We start from the raw sequence: 17126 nt of genomic DNA on the forward strand, positions 1-17126 counted from the left end.
CGTCATGATTATGATGAAGCAGCGCAGCTGAAAAAAAAAAGACGTTCACACAAACATGACACACACAGGCGCTGACATTTGACAGCGTTCATAATAATAATAATAATAATAATAATAATAATAATAATAATAATAATAATAATAATTGGGAGTCTGCTTATACTAATGTCACGAGTTGGCATAGTATAACACGCATAGTGAGCGATTTCGCCATCTTTAATATAAACTCAAATGGCAACCTTCGTTTCTGCTGATAATGCACGTAGAGCTATGAACATAATAAACTAGGTGCACAAGGATTTGAGAACGTAATTGTGCGCAGAGCTGCATTGCGTAATCTGTTTATTTGATGCAAATAAGTTATGAATTCGGCAAACCACGACTAAAGTAATATATGACGAGGCAATGAAAGACAAAAAATGACAGTCGCTTAAGTATCATCACGTGATTTGAATGCCACCTTAATCAACTTTAATCCACTTTACTCCGCCTTAAGTAACCTTACTCTATCTTCTTCTAACTTCACTGTAATTCACCTTAATTACCCATAATTGCTACTAATTAACGTTGTTATACCATTTCATAACCTCTTAGTTACTACTGAGGTCATACAAGACGCTGATGGCGTCACCTCCTCTCCATTGGCTGCGCCGTCACGTGCCCAATGATGCACGCACTAGGCCACGCCTTTAGTCAGCTAAAAGGCTGCGACGTGACGTGTACAATGACGCACATACTAGGCACACCTTTAGTCACCCGGAACCGTGGAGCTGCCGTGGCGTGGGGGAAGCGTGCTCGTCTCGCATCCCGGAGGCCCGGGTTCCATCCCTACCTAGACCGAAATTTACCAAATTTTCTTTTTAAAGGCGTTAATTTACTTTGTTTACAGGAATCTCGCTGAGAATCTCGTTTACAGGAATCTCGCAATCCGAGCATTTTTTGACGTGTTTTTACTCTGCGTCGTCGGCCATTTTTGGTACCATCGCTTGATGACGCCGGATTTTCTTCCTCATGGGACATATAATGCATTGACATTAATAATTTTCTCTACTGCACGATCAAAGCATGTCCTTGCCTTTGAGAGGTTGACGTGGTGAAGGAAGTTTAGAACGTGTATTAGTAATATGTGGTCTCCAGTTCGTAATTGTTGTCTAATGTGACTCCCGAATGCCTAATTGGGTGTATACTTGTTCGGGAAGTGGTGCCGTGAAGGCGAATTCGCAGTGATCCCCATGGTATTACTCCGATAAACTACCAACTTCCGCTTCTATCTCCAAGGCAGATTAACAATATGGCCACATAGGTCAGTCGTAAGCCGCAATACCTCTTAAATGTCAGTGTGCTGCTATAGCTCTGTCGTGGCGATTACCCATCTTTGCTTATAAGCGCGTTCGCACAAACAGAGTGAGCTGTGCGCAAGTTCTTGAGTGATCGCTTTGTGCAACATGAGCCAATATGGGCGCTAACCGTCGCCGTAATAAAAGCGTCCGCTTCACAGCGATGAACCCGTGCTAACTAAACTTCGCTGGCGCCTGGGATCGTGCTGCAGTGGCCTGTGCTCTTTCTACCGAAACAAGTCGCTTAGTCGTAGCACCCGCGCCTTTCACCGGAATTTCAAAAACAGTCCTTGAGCTAGCGGGTTAAAGGGGCCGGGGATAGCGCTCCGCCACTGGCGGCGTCTCGATCGAGCATCGTAAATGGCTCGCCATGTTTACGACTGTTCGTGGCGCATTCTGTCGCAGCTTTTTTTTCGTAAAGTTTTCCATTCTTGCGATATTCGCTTGCTCGCTGACTGAGGCAGCTTCGCAGTCTGCCTGTAAGCCTCGGAGGTGAGCGGTTCTCGGCAGTCCGGCCGAGCTCCGGAAACGGGCGACGCCAAACTTGCGTACGCACTCGCACGCCAACTTCGCCGCGCAGCAGCTCGCATCAGCTGCGTGCGACCGTTGCGCAGCGAGGTTTCGCCGAGTTTCCAGGGGGTCTCCCCGAGGGCCTCGCATGGCGTCACCTTGCCTGGCTAGATCTACCGGCCGCACTCTCGCCGCGCTAGCCTTGGGAAAGAAATGCCGAGGAGGGGTGGGCGCTACGTGGGGGAGGAGCGTTAGCGCGATAACGTTTCGAAACAGATTTGTGCCGGCGCGTTTCTTCACAATGCGCCGCGGCAGCTTAGTCCTTGGGCGGCTCTCATTGTGCGCACGCGCGTTCCAAACCCCAGCACTGCGGCGCCGCGTGTGTAAACACTCGCTCGTGGATTTTAGGAACCGGCGGCGGCAGCAGCCCTTTGTTGCCGCTTCCAGTGCCCGAGACATCGGCAAATAGCGACCCTGCACACTCGCGCGGGACCTTCAACGGCCCGTGCAGTTTTCCACGCCTTTCGGTCTTTGTCGGTTGCCTTTGTGTAGTGTGCAGCTACAATGGCGTTCAAAAAAGTATCCGCTGCATGCCCGCGCCTGTTGTCCCGGTAGTACGCCGCTAAGCGGTGGTAGCTGACGCCTGCGCACTCGATATGATGCCCCTTGTTTCTGTGGGTCCCATTCATTTAGCCTCGGAAGAGATAAGCTTTACAGGCGCCACATTTCGATCCAGCAGATACCCCAGACAGAAACAGAAATACGCTTTTCGAGTGGCCGGGCTCGCTGCATGAAGAGGTATCGGAAGGAAATTCGAGGAAACCTATTTATTATGAAAGCTTGTAACGCAACTGTCGCGTAGCGCTGGGCAGATAGCCGTCATCAGTGCAGCTGCGTTCACGAAGAAAGACCTCATTGGGGAAATGGAAGCGGTTTGAAATAGTGGGTTTCAAAAAATTTCTTGTGAAGTCGTCACGTCAAAAAGTACCGCAAACACCCGCATCCTTCCAACCTTCAGAGACGAAATTTTCCTGGGGATTTCCGACGGGTTTCACATTTCGTAGCACTGTGCAGAACTACTTTAGCACTGAGTGTGCTTCCGTTGCATGCTAGTGCGCATGCGCATCTAGTTGAGTCCATCTCGTGTGCACGGTTTCACATCCTCGCCCTCCTTCATTTGGCAGCGCGTTCCTTTCCCTTGACAGCTGTTCCCACTCTTGCCAGCGCGGACCGGTGGCGCAGTGTTTTTGTTTCCTCTCGCATTTACAGCTTTAGCGCCCCGAGGGATTTATTTAGAGACCGTTTGTGTTGGTGCCCGTGAGATTCTGCGTGGCAGCCTTTGCAGATTCATAGTAGTATAACGCAAAATATGGGGACGCAGACAACAGAACAGCAAATATACAAGCTCTAATTTTAACTACAGTTTATTGCAAGGTGGTTTATACGCACCGACATTCAAAACATGAGCGAATATAGCATGAGCGACTCGTGATGGAGTATAATGAAACACGTATCTGCAAACCCAGATAGCATACACAGGCGGCTCTTCAGGCACAGGCTGCGTGCACCCTCTAGGAACCGTAATTAATTATCTGTTTAGTGATGTTGAATGTTTGCTAACATCTGCATGAGGGAATCACTTGCGCGCTGCTGGGAAGGCAAAGGAAAATAAAGATGAATTCATATGCTTGGCGTGTCCATCGCATTTCCTAAAATTAGCACATTTGTACAACGTCTGATGTATAGTAAGATTGGTGCTGTGACATATACCCCGTTACGGTACAGGTGGCCGCGGAAGTTTACGTAACACGAAAGGCATTAAAACTTATACTCGCCGACGTTTGCACAGCCTGCAAGGCGGAGATGCAGCGTGGGCACACGGAAGTGCACAGGTACGCATGCGGCAGCCTTGTTCCGGTCGACCTAAGTACACTGTGTTGCTAGGTGCACTGTGCACTGACGTGGCGGTCGGTGGCCACGGAGCGCGCGTGTGTATATTATCGCTGGTGGCCGGCCGATGGCACCTGCGGCTTGCGCCCTCCATCAGATGAGCCAGCCGTGCGACGCACATCCCCGTTTGTTGGCTCGGAGCATGGTCGGGGTTCGCCTCCCTCCCAAACGGGGCGGAAGTGCGTGTCACGTTTACGCGAAAGGTCGTAGAACCCGACCGGTATAGCACAGCCTGCTCGCCAAATTTGGCCACAGCAAAAGAGAAACCGGCAACTACCGCAACTATTCCGCTTCCGCATTTGTCTTTTCCCGTTTGCCACCGTATTTCAACGGTATCGCGAGGGGCGTTATCCTTCATGAGCAGCAAGTGTCGCGGGTTTCGCTTCGCGCCTTTACTTTTCTGGGTGCCAGGGCACGAATGTATGTTGTAATTTTCTTTTTTTCCTTCCCACTGGGATTTTTGTCTGTCAAGAGCGTACGGAGATGCTGACGTGTCTTCTCCTTCATAAAGTGCGTGTGCCGAAATGCGTTTCCCAGCCGACCGCGCGTGCTGCAGACACGTGGGGCATCGAACTGCGCAGCCGGCCGAGCGTGACGCGCTGCTCTTTCGCAGGAGATCCGGCAGCTGGCTTCGCCGGGCGGCGCTCTGCTGGCGGGCGGCGGCGCGGCGGGCGGCGAGGCGGCGGCGTCGCCGTTCGGACGCCGCAGCCCGGCCTCCGAGCCGCTGCTGCTCGAGCCGCCGGCGAGCATGTCGGCGCCTGCGGGAGCAGGCTACGCGGCGGCGGCGCCCATGGTGCACAGGGCCTCGCCCGGGGGCTACGACCTGCGGGGACACCGTCGTGCAGCGCCGCCTCCTCCGCCAGGTGCGTGTTCTCTACGCTTCGCTGCCCTTTCACTCGCGTACGCAGTCAGCTGGTGGATGTCGTGGCACGGTTCTCGCCGTAGCAGCTTCAGGCCTGGCCTACTCGTGTGGACGGGACGAAACTTGACGTTGCTCCACGCTATAACATCCGAGAGGCCGAGTTTTTGGCCCGTTTAAGCAGATTTTACCCCTCCTTTCGAAGCTAACAACCTATATAGCCGATGTAGGCTATAGAGGTGTAAACCTACGATAGCCAACCCTAGACTGAGCAGACCAGCCCTGGCGCTGCATAAATTTGGCGAGGCTTTTTCAGTGCTGTGGTAAAGTGACGGTGGTGCCGCAAATGCACATGTTTGCCTGCATGCAGCTGATGACACTTGTTTCGCGTGATTCGTCGTGTCTGTCCAGTGACCTGCCACACCCGATATAACGGGACATCCGTAACGTCGCTGTTGCGGGAGGCCGAGGCCATAGTCTTTGAAAGATTGCCTTTCTTAAAATGTGTTTTTATTAGCACAAACAGCCTCGTGATTTGTCTTAAGGGAGACGTACAAAATGGTAATGGGCTTAATAAAGAGAGAAAAAAAAGAGAGAAAGAAGCGTCATGCCTGCGCCTCTGGCTTGAATGACAGTGAGGCTACTTCGGTACGGTCAGTGTGTGCGAGCGCTGAACACGTGGTACTATATATATATACAGACACTAGATTATCTTACCTGCGTTGCGATTGTACACGTGCTCTGAGCTTTGCAAATGCCACGAACGATCCCCGGGCCCTTAGGTGTTTCAAGCTGTTTTTCCCCGTCGCCAATAAGCACGAGCCAGCTGTTTGTTACAGATAAAGGAGGAAGGCGTTTCCCAGCCGACCGTTCCATTGTGCGGTACTAATTACGTGGAGCACTCATTCAAGCTGCGTCGCGCGGGTTTGTGCTTCTCTTCTGTGGTTGGCTCACGTGGCCAATAGCTTTCGCCGCACATGCACGGAGTTAGTGAGACGGGGTATATATAGATTTTGTCTCGGTGATCTTGTGACCCCCGTTTCGAATCCGATCCATGACTTCTCGAAGGATATATCTTCGCGTCCAGCACAAGCCAAGCAACCTTCTTTGCTGCACTGTAGGCTGCCGAATTCCGGCATATTTTCTCGTTTGAGCCGATCTTTAGGAGTCGGTGACTGCCCACTGCGAAAATCGAAACAGGACGGCGAATCTGAGAGCTCCGCGAAATCCTCCAGACAAGGAAAGACTCCGAATGCGAGAAGTGGAGTGACCAGTCCGAACTCTCGCCTCGGTGGTCGGTTGCATTTTTCGGTTACCCTTATATGCCATGAGGAAATACTCGCACCTGCATACGATGGTCAGGAAAAGAAATATGCGCCTAGCGGAACCAGTCCCGCGAGTTAAAATCTCCGACGGTCTTGCCAAGTAAGAAGGAATACGTGAGTCTTGCGTCCGCTCGCCATTAACCATCGCACGGTGCGCTCTGCGCTACTTTTGTTAAAGTAGTGCAGTTCTTATGAACATGCCTTTTGTTCTACACACTCATTAATCAGTACTGCAAGGGGTAGAGGCAGAACTCTGACCGCGCTCAGACTCTGTAGAAGACATAAAAGCTATGCATGTAACGAAGTGTAATCGAAGTATACATACTCGCGGGCATCAGTGGTGCTGATGCTATGGCGACGCACTAAGTGTTCTACATGCATGTGCGCGGGGCGTTTCGTGAACACAAGTTCCGTACACGCGACTTTGTCGCGTGCTCATGCTTCGTATCTTGTGGCGGCAGGGGTGGATGTATGACAAATTCATTTGGCTGCCCATATACCATAAGGGGAGAACACAAGGAGTTTTTTTTTTTTTTTTTTCCCGCGGAGTTATTCGCTCTTAAAGGGAACGGGCACGATGCGGCGGCCGTGTTGTCCTCTCCTCTCCGCCTGTTGACCTATACCTAACCGAAATTCGGTCTCCTGGCGATGGCAGAGGACGCCTGTAGGCGCCCGAAAAACCCTTTTCAGTCGGCGGATAGTGTGAGCTTGGTTCCAAAAGCACGGCCATTAAGCCTACGCGCCCGAAGGTCACTCACGCTGGCCGGTGTAGCGTTTCCTGCGGCGCCGGTCACGAAGGGCGCCTGGGCCACTGTGCCGGGGGAACTGCCGCGCACGCAGCTCCACCGCCGCCGCGTGTGGGTCAAGGCTCGCAGGAAATACTGTGTCCGGTAGGCCCCGCTGCAGGCCTTCCATAGGCTAGCCTACGCCGGAGGCCGGCAGCGCGCGTTGAGACTGGCATAGTTCAGTTTGGCTGGCCGAGGGCGCTCTTTCGTGGATACGCGCTCGGTCTGTCTCTTCACCGAGAGCAGGTCCATGCAAGTGCGAAATACTTTTGCGCAGTACTATTAGCAAGTCTTGTGATCAAGCATCCGCAAAAGCACCTGCACTTCTCAGGTTGGGCTCTCATGAGAGCCTCCTATTACAAACTCCAAAAACGGAGCGAGTTCTCGCAACCCTTTCTGCATGAGTCTCTGCTTGTTTCATATTTGACTCCTCGCTGCAGTACGTTCGCTATGCTCGAGCCCAGGAGCGAACGTACTTTTTTGCGGAGTACTACAACTCTCTAAACTGCGGTTCACTTTGCGACAAGCAGTTACTCCAGTAAAAATAGGTGCCAGCATTCTCTTTGTTCTCATGCATAGCAAACACGTCGCGTTGAGACAGCGCATAACGGTGGCTTTTGTGCACGTATGCGTATTTTTTTTTCTCCGTCGCCAGATAGCTACAGCTAGGCAACAAGGCTTCGCTACGGCATTTGTCACTTGTTCCCGACGTGTCAGCTATCGCGAGTGTATCTTGTCGACGGAAAGAACGACGACGCGTACCTAAACATAGTGATTTTATTTCAAGCGTACTTCGGACGCGGCGCACGCAAGACGACACCGCTATATACGTGAGTGCCTAACCCGTCGCAAGTTCTGCGCCGGTATACATATAGTCAGACGGTCTTGGACGCTATTGTCGGGGACGAGTATACACGTCGTGTACACGGCATATCGGCCACTGCGGGGTGTGTTCGCACGTGAGTGTCTTATCTTTGCATTCGTTAAAACTCATTCTGTGCGACACAACGATTCGCAAGTGGGCAGAACGCCATCGCAATGCGGCCGGGATTCGGTCCCGCGCCCTTCGGCGTAATAGCTCGACGCCATAGACATTTGGAGTATGTAATTTGTGGCTGTTTAGTTAGTTGCTGCTGCCATTTTATCCCATAATCATCTGCAGCTATTAGTACTGGCATGAAGCACCACAGTGCGTGTACCAGGAAATTTATTCTCTGGGTTTTGGTGACAGATAAGCCTGTACACAACTTCCTATGCAAATACACTTGCTTAGTATCGCCGCTCAGTGAAAGAACGACATAAAGGCACAATAATAAATAGTCACTTCCAATAAGAGGACAGATTCTACGTATCCTCCACATCAGACATTGTTCTCGCCAATTTTAGCACGACAAACTGTAATGTACTAAAGAATATGCATGCTGTGCTCACTTGCACAATAATCTAAACTACCCAAGAAATATCCTGTGTAAGCCAGCAATGATATTTCAGCGCTCCTTTCAACACTCACATGCGTTTCTGCAATAATTAACACAATTAACACAGCGCTGACGATCTCTTCGGGCACTCTCAGCGCAGAGAGCAGTTCTGTAATATCGTCCTTCTCGAATTGAAACTGCTGTCTAAACAAAGATTGTTCGATTTTTCCAATATCCAGCAGCGCTTGACGTGAACGGTACCTCAGCAGCTCTGACTCGCGGCTGCGCCTAATTTAATATTCCAGCTCGTCTATGGAGTAGTCCCCTTTCAGATGCCGTGGCGGTACACGCGCCAGCGTGAGGTCGTCGATCTCCGCCCACGTTAGCGCAGACAGGAGGCGATGATCACTAAGAATGCTTTTCGGCATGCCTAGAGCTATTCGCAGTACACATCGCAGCGATCGCAATACAAGAAGCAGCACGCTGTGAACGAGGCCAGTAAACTCACGAACATGCTGCTTTCGGCTATGGTATCGCTTGGCTTGGCTTGATAGAAAAAAACGTAATTGATTTTGGCGACGTCGGGTGGCACTGCAAACCACGCTCAAACACGCCAGTCGCGCCTTATGCACCTCTATTCAGCTGACTTTGCGGAACGTCCAACTAAAACTGTCATAAACGCTCGCTGCTTAGCGTACGCTAAACTAAAACTGTCTACTATACGCCACCACGGCGGGTATGCAGTATTTCACAAGACGTCGAATGATTCGTCAAAGCGCAGGAATTCGTTTCTGTGGAGGAAAAGGAAAGAAAAAAAGAAAACTGTAAAGCAGCATATATGGAATGTGATTCTGTTAGCGAATCGCTTTTAATTTGTGCTATTCATCCGCATAAGGCTGCTAATTATGATTGGCACATGTGCATTTCCCCGAAGTTACTCTGGCTTGTCTAATAATTGTAGCTTTGGATGACAAACAGCGATGTCGCAACGTCAGCGAGATATTAAGAGAGCGATTGCAAAATCTGCATTAGTCCTTTTTGCACCCGCTGACTTGAAGCACTATAGTCGTCCCGGGACGGGGGTGGCCCAGTTTGCCTCCATATGGCAAGCGTGACGCGGCGTTCGACACGGTTTGCACGGAAGGCAGTGCAGGTCTGCGGAGACGTTGCGGTGTGCAGAAACTGATCGCTTGGTGACCAGATCAGCGAAGTGCGTTACGTCAGCTGATATGGCTTTGACGAATATACCGAAGCGCTACGGCGCACCTTTCTTGCAATGCTCAACTTTTGAATGTTAAGTAAAACTGCCTGTTGTACTCGCCGATGAAAGAAGCGTCGGGGTTGATACTTCGCTGGATTGACATTCGCGTGGCGTGTGTAGGGCCGCTGTATGCGCATAATTAAGGCTCCGCTGTTTCAACCTATACGGAATGTGCGCGGACGCGACTTTTACAAGACCATTAGGCGGTACGTCGGAGTTTTAAAGCCGTTGACAGGGCTTTGTCTTTCGAAGACACGACGGCGAGTTGGGTCGAAGTTGGTGCTTCCATGCTGGTGGATTTTGCGAGGAACAAGCCCGCTCATTTTAGACAGCACACGCTTCTGGCCTGTATTACGTCCCGAACGTTTCCTCTCTCTACTAAGTCAACATTATACGAGCCATCGAGAAAACGAAGTGACCACCGCAAATGTGGTAGTTTTGTGGAGGTACAGTGTAGCAAAACCTATAGCCTAGCACGTTAAGTTTAATGTTACTGCATTACTACAGAGAGCAGGTCCTTTATTTTTCTGGCCGACTATCTTGACAAGTACTTTCCCGTCAGTACATTTGGTAAAAGCATCCTAGATGATGATGACGACAACAGCGTCGACATAATTCATCCCCAAAATGGAAATCCGGAATTAACACCTCGGCCACACGCTCATTTACGTATCTGCCGTAGTCTCGCCGAGATGGGCGCATGCAGTTCTTTCTGCTATGCAGCATGGCGCCGCCACATCTGGCCATCCTCGCCGTCGTGCGGCACCATTTTCGATCACATCTCATCTTGAAACTTTCGGGCTCTCCAGCGCTCCCAAGAATGTGTCCGAGCTGGAGTGCTTACTGATCTCTCCCAGAGTCTCGTCTTTGCTGCTCTCAGACACCAACCGCGCGTGTGCACCAGCCGGCCCCGCAGCCCTCTCGCTGCAGCGCCGACGTATACGCTCGTTTTGCCCGCTTGTCCCCCCCCCCGTCCGTTGTCTGCGCGCCGACTTTCGACACGTGCGGCGTCATCGGCGTTCCGCTTCCTTCTGCACACCGCCAGGTCGAGGCCTTGTCGCCCCCCCCCCCCCCCCCTCCTCTTTTTGGCGACCACCGTTGCTATTGCGTTGGTCAGCGGCCAGCCGCTGATTGTCAGCTGGCGGCACGCACTTGGACCGCTGCTGCTGGACGTCCAGCGGCGATGAGTCGTGCCGGGGGCGCCCCGAGGAAGGGGTGTCCTCCTCCGTCAGGAAGACAATGTAAGCGCTCTCGCCCCTCTTGGCTACCTGCCCTCGGCACCACCGCCCCCTCCCTCCTCATTTTATGGCGCTGCGCAACGCAGCGTATGCCTGTCCTCGGCAGTCGCACACCGCCTCCCGTCGCGGGGTCTCTGTGTGAAGCACGCGCGCGCTTCTTGTCGTGTCGCGCAGTCGGTGCACTCGTCAACGCCAGGGAGCTCGTGTATCTCCTGGTGTAGCGTATTCTGCGGCAACAGTGTCCGAGTTGCGAGCCGTCCTAGCATTTGGGATAGCCTGGGCTATCTCCGTCACTTCACCTCGTATTGCACTCGAAGCCACCAAGTCTGAACCGCTCTTTTTTGGACGAGCTATATAATATACTCCTATTATTCTTGATTCTTTTTTTTTTCGGTGAATGCTTTGTTATATGGCATGATGTTTAATGTGCATACTGTAAGGCCCGAGTTCTGCATCTATTCAAGAAGTGTTTTGTGGCGCCTTTTATCGTGTACACGAGGAACATATCTGGATATATGCCATTAATTGCATTGTAGCAAACCGTCGGTTTGCAAAAGAATACGGAACGTTCCTGCTACAAGTTTGGACAGGTTCGTATAGAGTGGCAAGCATCTGCTTCTTTTCGTTCGGTCCTCCTCATCCGCCGCATCTAATGATCGAACCCGGTGATGACGGAGGAGGAAAATAGTTGGTCTCGAGCAGAATTCAAATTCCTTAAAAATATCGCATTTTTCAGCCCTGTTTTCGCGTCAAGTGTGTACACGCATTCAGTGGCTACCCCAGCGCGGCAACGTATGTGCCTGCTCTGGTACCGTACGGCGTGCAACGCGCGCCGGGCAGTGCACTGAACGGGGCATGGACTCCGATCGATGCCTCCGCGTGGGAACGTTCTGTGGGGGAGAGCGAGGCTCGCTCTCCCTCGTCGCTGCCTGGGTGCGGTCCGGTGGAATATTTCCACTTCTCTGCATCTGCCGTGCCTCATCTTCGACTGGCGTGACTCGCTTCGGACTCGAAAACCGCTGCACGAAGAAACGCACTAGCATAGCCGCCTGTCCCATTAGTTATCGCGAGTGCTGGAGCGCCGAACTATGCCGAACGCATCTTGTCACTATGCTGATTCGTTTCGTGCGTATGTGCTGCGCTTCCTAGAAGTATGCTTAATTAACTACGCTGTATGACCATAACAAAGATGCCACTAGCAATGCGTGAATTGTGGAAAAAAATGGACCAATACCTTGGAACGTTTATGTGTGTGTGTGTGTGTGTGTGTGTGTGTGTGTGTGTTCCTACGATTTTTACAGTGGATCTGTGCTCATTGTACATTTTTTGTAGAAGTAGTGCTAAAGTGTACAATTGAAATGCAGCAGTTGCTATCAGATTTGAGCCAAGAACTAGCGATCCGAAATTCGGAGCGCTATCCGTAGATTTAGCGGTTTTCAGTACGTTCTGGGGACAAGAATTATTGATCTAGCTTCATATATATATATATATATATATATATATATATATATATATATATATATATATATATATATATATATATAATGTCACGACGCAAAACACAATGGTGTTGTTGGGATCACACGATGTAAACCCCGACATAGTTACCAGGTATAGTTAGTTTTTCCTTGAAGTTGCAATGAACACACTCGCAAGATCTAGCGAAATCCATCTGCTAGAGTTTTAAAGAATCGTAATAAATCTACCTCCTTTACTCTTTTAAGTTCGTCTGCTTCGACGCCGTATAACCGTAAGCTTTTAAATTCTTAGAAAAACACAGTTATATGTATTCACTTTTAAAGCACATCATAAGCTGAACAGTTGCATCAAAGAAATATTTCAAATTTAACTGCTTGCAAGAAATTTTGAGGAAATGAAGGGAGGAAATTCACACCACACTGTTCTTTTTTTTCATTAATTTTATGACATCTTTGCTCCACAACCTGATCTCCCCTCGTTCGCCGTTCTTCTCTCAGCTGCGGTCACACGCTTTTCTTCCAGCATCCCACCTTTTTCACTATAGTTTGCGAATAAACAGTTAATTACTCAGTAGGCTGACAGAACTGCAGAGCAGCTCCTTGATCCCCCCGGGGTGCAGCAGTTCGTATTGCTGGCTGCTGCGCCTTCCTTCCATCACCAGCTGTGCCGCGGGGCTGAGCCGCAGCTTCTCTCGAGCAGTTGGCAGTCGGCATATCCGCAAATCACGGAGAGAGAGAAATACCCGAAAAGTGACGTCGGCCGTGGCATTGGGAAGCGCCATTAAGCGTGAGGACATCGGAAACCCATTTGGTCCGGCGGCGGCCGCGCGCTTTTTCGGCTAACGACGCCGGCACAGGTGACCGTCGGCCCATTGTCGGCAGCGGGAGGCGAGCGCTTTGGCGCAGCAGACGAGCTGCCTCATTAGCCAGTCACTTTGGATCCCCGCGCGGGGCGTGGCCGATCGCCGGGGCATCCGCCGCTTCGCCTGCTCCCAAAATGCAAGGACGCGCGATGACTGTGGGCGCGAAGGGCAAGAGCTTGCAAGAGCTGCGGCTGGTCCATTCCAGTACGAATGCTGCTGTTGTTGTGACCGTCCTTTGCGTCATTGTCAGTCTAGGAGTTAAGCTCTGGTAGCAGTGTAGGGTGGTCAGTAGTAGTGGCAATAGTAGCGTAGTTGCGGCAGTTTTTACAGTGAGACGCCACTTGACGTGAATGCTAACGTCGACCTACGCAGACCGTCCATAGTGCCCCTCGCTCCCACTCGCCACCCTTTCGAGCCCCCGTATGTATACACCGGAATTTCACGCTGCATTTCACGTGGATGAGCCTTCATCGTTCGAGTCCGCGGACAAAGAAGGAGCGGGGGGTCGGCATGCGTCGACTCCTTTTTGCGTATACGTTTGTCACGCCCTAACTAGGTGCTTTTCTTTCATTTAGAGATATCTATAAGGGTGCCCTTCTTTGCCGGAGTGGTTACCTTGCCAAAAGCGAAATTTATGCGTACGATGTGTAGCAGCGCAGAGAACAGGCAGGAAAAAATAAAAAAAATAAAGGGGGCACCATTATCTTGTTTGTTCCTTGCGCTGCTACATCGTGAGCGTAGTCCAACTGGCCCAGTTTTTTATTCTTGTAGATTTGTGACCTAAATTTCCTTCGGGCCTTGACAAATCTGTTATATAACTCTCCTGTAATAACCCTCCAGGTTAGATTAATCTCTATACCTCTACAGTATGCGCTGCAGCGTCCTCTTTGTTTACAGGCATGCAGCTTGTAGACAATACCGTGGCAACCGAGGACGCTCAGGTGCGCGCCGTTGCAATCTCGGAGGCCACGCGATACGCCGTCGTGCTCGAACCGCTGTGTCAAAACTTGTCTAGCCAGTGCTATAGTTTGACGTGTTCGGCTTCTGATCCAGATTTTACCTGTGCCATTCTTATAATAGAGTATGAGCTGCGCCACGCATTGTCTTATTTACCTTATATGGCAAATTAGTTGCGCGGAAATCGGCAAAGTGGAGCAAGTCTAATGAAACGGTATAATTGTAATCCACCCTAGAAGCGGCTACCCTCGTTTGTTGCCGAGAAGCCACCAGGCTATCTTGTTAATAGCTTCGTTTCACTTTCGGGTGGATGGCCATTATTCCCTTTCCGGAAACTTCCTCCACTTAGCGGATTTCCGCACTGCGATCTGCCATACTCCTGGCCTAGCTCAGATAGCAGAGCGACCGCCCCGGAAGTGCGTCTGCGGGCTCGACCACCGGACCAGGATGAATTTTCCTTCAACAGCGAAGCTTTATTTGTGAGAAACCCGTATTGCGTTTCATTTTTGGCTTCGTGGTGTACTCTCGAGTGGATCACAATTATTCTAGTTTATCTTATACGCATGCTTATCCGCGCATTTTATTTTGTGCCTTTGTGCTGATTTTGTGCTTCCGTCGTACTATCCAACCGTTGCCAGTTTTGAAGGCGCGTGGCTCGCGTTGCCAAGTCATCGCAGGTTTGGACCTCTGCTCGGTGACGGGCTGTGTTTGGCACACAGCTTGCGTGCCATCGCGCGGGCGCCTCTTGTGGCCCGCGCGAATGCACCATTGTGTCGCGGCGGAGGGCAGCAGGATCGGGGTGTGTGATGAGGGCTGGCCCGCAGGCGTTTCAGGTCCGTATCCGGTGCATGCCGGCCGAGCGGCCGTTTCCTGTGCGGGCCGCCATCCGAGGACCGGCGTCGCGGTCGACTGTCCTGCTTCAGCGCGCTGAACGTGCCGTGACTCGCGTCTCGTTGCCTGCTGTACGCTTCGGTGCCTGGACCCTGTCGTCCACTTCAGTATTTTCTTTTTTCTTAGTTCCTGTACGCTCGTCTCTTGGGGAAACCCAACCCTATCGTCAGTTCCTCAGTGGCGCACACGCCCATGGCGCCCCCATGCGCAATCCGCTGACTGCCGTGTTAACCAACGCTCGGGCCCTACGCTCGTTCGCTAGGTGCTCCGTTCCGCTTTACTCTTCCTTTTTAGCCACTTCCGCACCGCATTGCTACAGCTTAAAGCCCCTCTGGCCATTCGCCACCGCCGCTTACGTGTGCGGAGGGGCTTTACTCCAGCTAAGACACCGCGTGTGGATGTGCTTGCCGTGGTATGGGTTGGGGAGCTTGTACATTCACATTGTATCGAAGAGTTTCGCAGCGAAACAGCGGCAGGAACGGATGACTACGGTGCGTGAAGCAAATCGGGGTTAAAAAACAAATATCGAACAGGGTTACCTGGCAGCCGAGGGCACGTTGAAAAAAAAAAAAATCTGCGTAAAGCGCGCTCACCTGTTTCGCACGGATGATAGCACCCTCGTCGCTTTCATCCGCACCTTGTATGTATTTGGCATTTGAACACAATCGTACGGCTGAAGCGTGATCTCGGGCGCACGAGAGTTTCGTTCAGGGCCAGCGCGTCATCCTGCGACGCTAGTGTCTCGCGCATGGACAATATTAAACCAGGTGGGTCGCCTATAGTCTAATACTGACGTTGGCGTGTATGTTATCGGACGACGTGTTACGAAACTTGAATGTAGCCTCCATATTTGCTCTTCTTACCATGGTGCTCTTTTTTATCTTTTTTCCGTCAGTATGATAGACTGTTAATGTGTGTGTTGTAGAGGAGAGTGGAAGGGTAGCGAATTCAGTGCCTGCTGCGAACAGCAGCGACTGTAGTTACCAAGGTGTTATAGTAACGTAAAAAGCAATTTACCCCCCCCCCCCCAAAAAAAAAAAAAAAAAAAAACTAGACACGGGCAATTTGTCACGAAACCGAAATAAACCGAACTTTATGGCTTAAAGTGTTCCAAGTACAAAACGGCCTTGTATGGCTGGGTCTTCATGTCGATCCAAAGCGCATATTTCTTGCCGCTCATTAGCGGTTGTTCATATGTACTGGTGCTCAGCTGACATATTTCATGGGCCTGGACGCGGAACAGTGCGATGCGATTTGGTTTTTGAAATACGCGGGCTCCTCGAGCCACTTTTCCACGTTTTCGTCGAGCCTGCGGCTTCTGCGAAAAAGGGCAGCGCGCCGCCGTTGTGTGTCGGCACGATGCGGGCGTACCGGTCAGGTTTCGCAGCGGTCGTTTCCTTCAAAGCGGTGTTTTATATTTTCACCCCCGAGCTGAGTCCCTCCCTCTCTTCGTGCGCCAACGGGCATGCCCGCGCCGCATGCTTACAGCTGGGGCAGCGTCTTAATGTTCGCGTCGTACCGAGGCTGCGCGGAGTGGCGGGGAAGCCCCCCCGCCGTACTCTCTTGGCAGAGCCAGAGCGCACGCGAGCGCGCCAGGAATGCGTATCTCCGCTCGACTCGGGCACCAGGCAGCGATGGAATTAAGGGGACGGGGCGTATGGCGGGGATTCGGGCGGTCGAACGAAAATGCCGAATTCGGGAGGCCGTCCGCCGGAAACGTGCCGCTGCTTCGTGTCCGGCGCCGCCGTATTTCTCGGTCCAGCCGACAGGCGCCGGTGTCCCCGCCCCCCTCCGAACTGCCTTTCCTCCCCCTCTGCAGGCGCATTGGACCCGTCCGGGAGGGGGCGCCCAGCGGCATGCGAGCTTGCGAGCTTCTCTCGCTTGCGCAGCCGCCGATCAATGGCCGCGCCTGGAAGGGCGGCCACGCCGTCTGCGCTGCGGGCGCCGTCCCCCGCACGAGCACGGCCTAGTGCGCAGTTTCTGTTGTCGGCGAGAAAAACTTGGAACACGCACCGGGAACGGAAGCAGGGGAATGGAATTCAGCTCTCTGAGACAGGAAGGGATGTCTCGTTGTTGTGCTTATTCTCTGCAGTTTTGATGCAGCATTTATAGATAAGCCTCCAATTCAGCCATCAGCGTCGGATGTGCGAGAGAGAGTCTCCTTAATGAAAACTGCGCAGGTTTGCTTGGCGCCACGTCTAGCATGCTGCTTCCAGATGGGATCGATGAGAAATGAACTGATACGCACAGTGCA

The 17126-nt window shown here is 51.8% G+C and overlaps 1 protein-coding gene across 2 annotated transcripts in view; it reads left to right on the top strand.

Moving 5' to 3' along the window:
• The window catches only part of LOC126545260 (uncharacterized), a 165286-nt gene that overhangs the window by 39976 nt on the left and 108184 nt on the right, over positions 1-17126 (top strand). For both annotated transcript variants that reach the window (XM_050193036.3, XM_050193037.3), the window contains exon 2: positions 4411-4660. In XM_050193036.3, the coding sequence (XP_050048993.1) occupies positions 4411-4660 (250 nt within the window). The remainder of the gene's footprint in view (positions 1-4410; positions 4661-17126) is intronic.

This window comes from Dermacentor andersoni, chromosome 1, assembly GCF_023375885.2.
Source record: "Dermacentor andersoni chromosome 1, qqDerAnde1_hic_scaffold, whole genome shotgun sequence".
Taxonomy (NCBI): Eukaryota; Metazoa; Arthropoda; class Arachnida; order Ixodida; family Ixodidae; genus Dermacentor; species Dermacentor andersoni.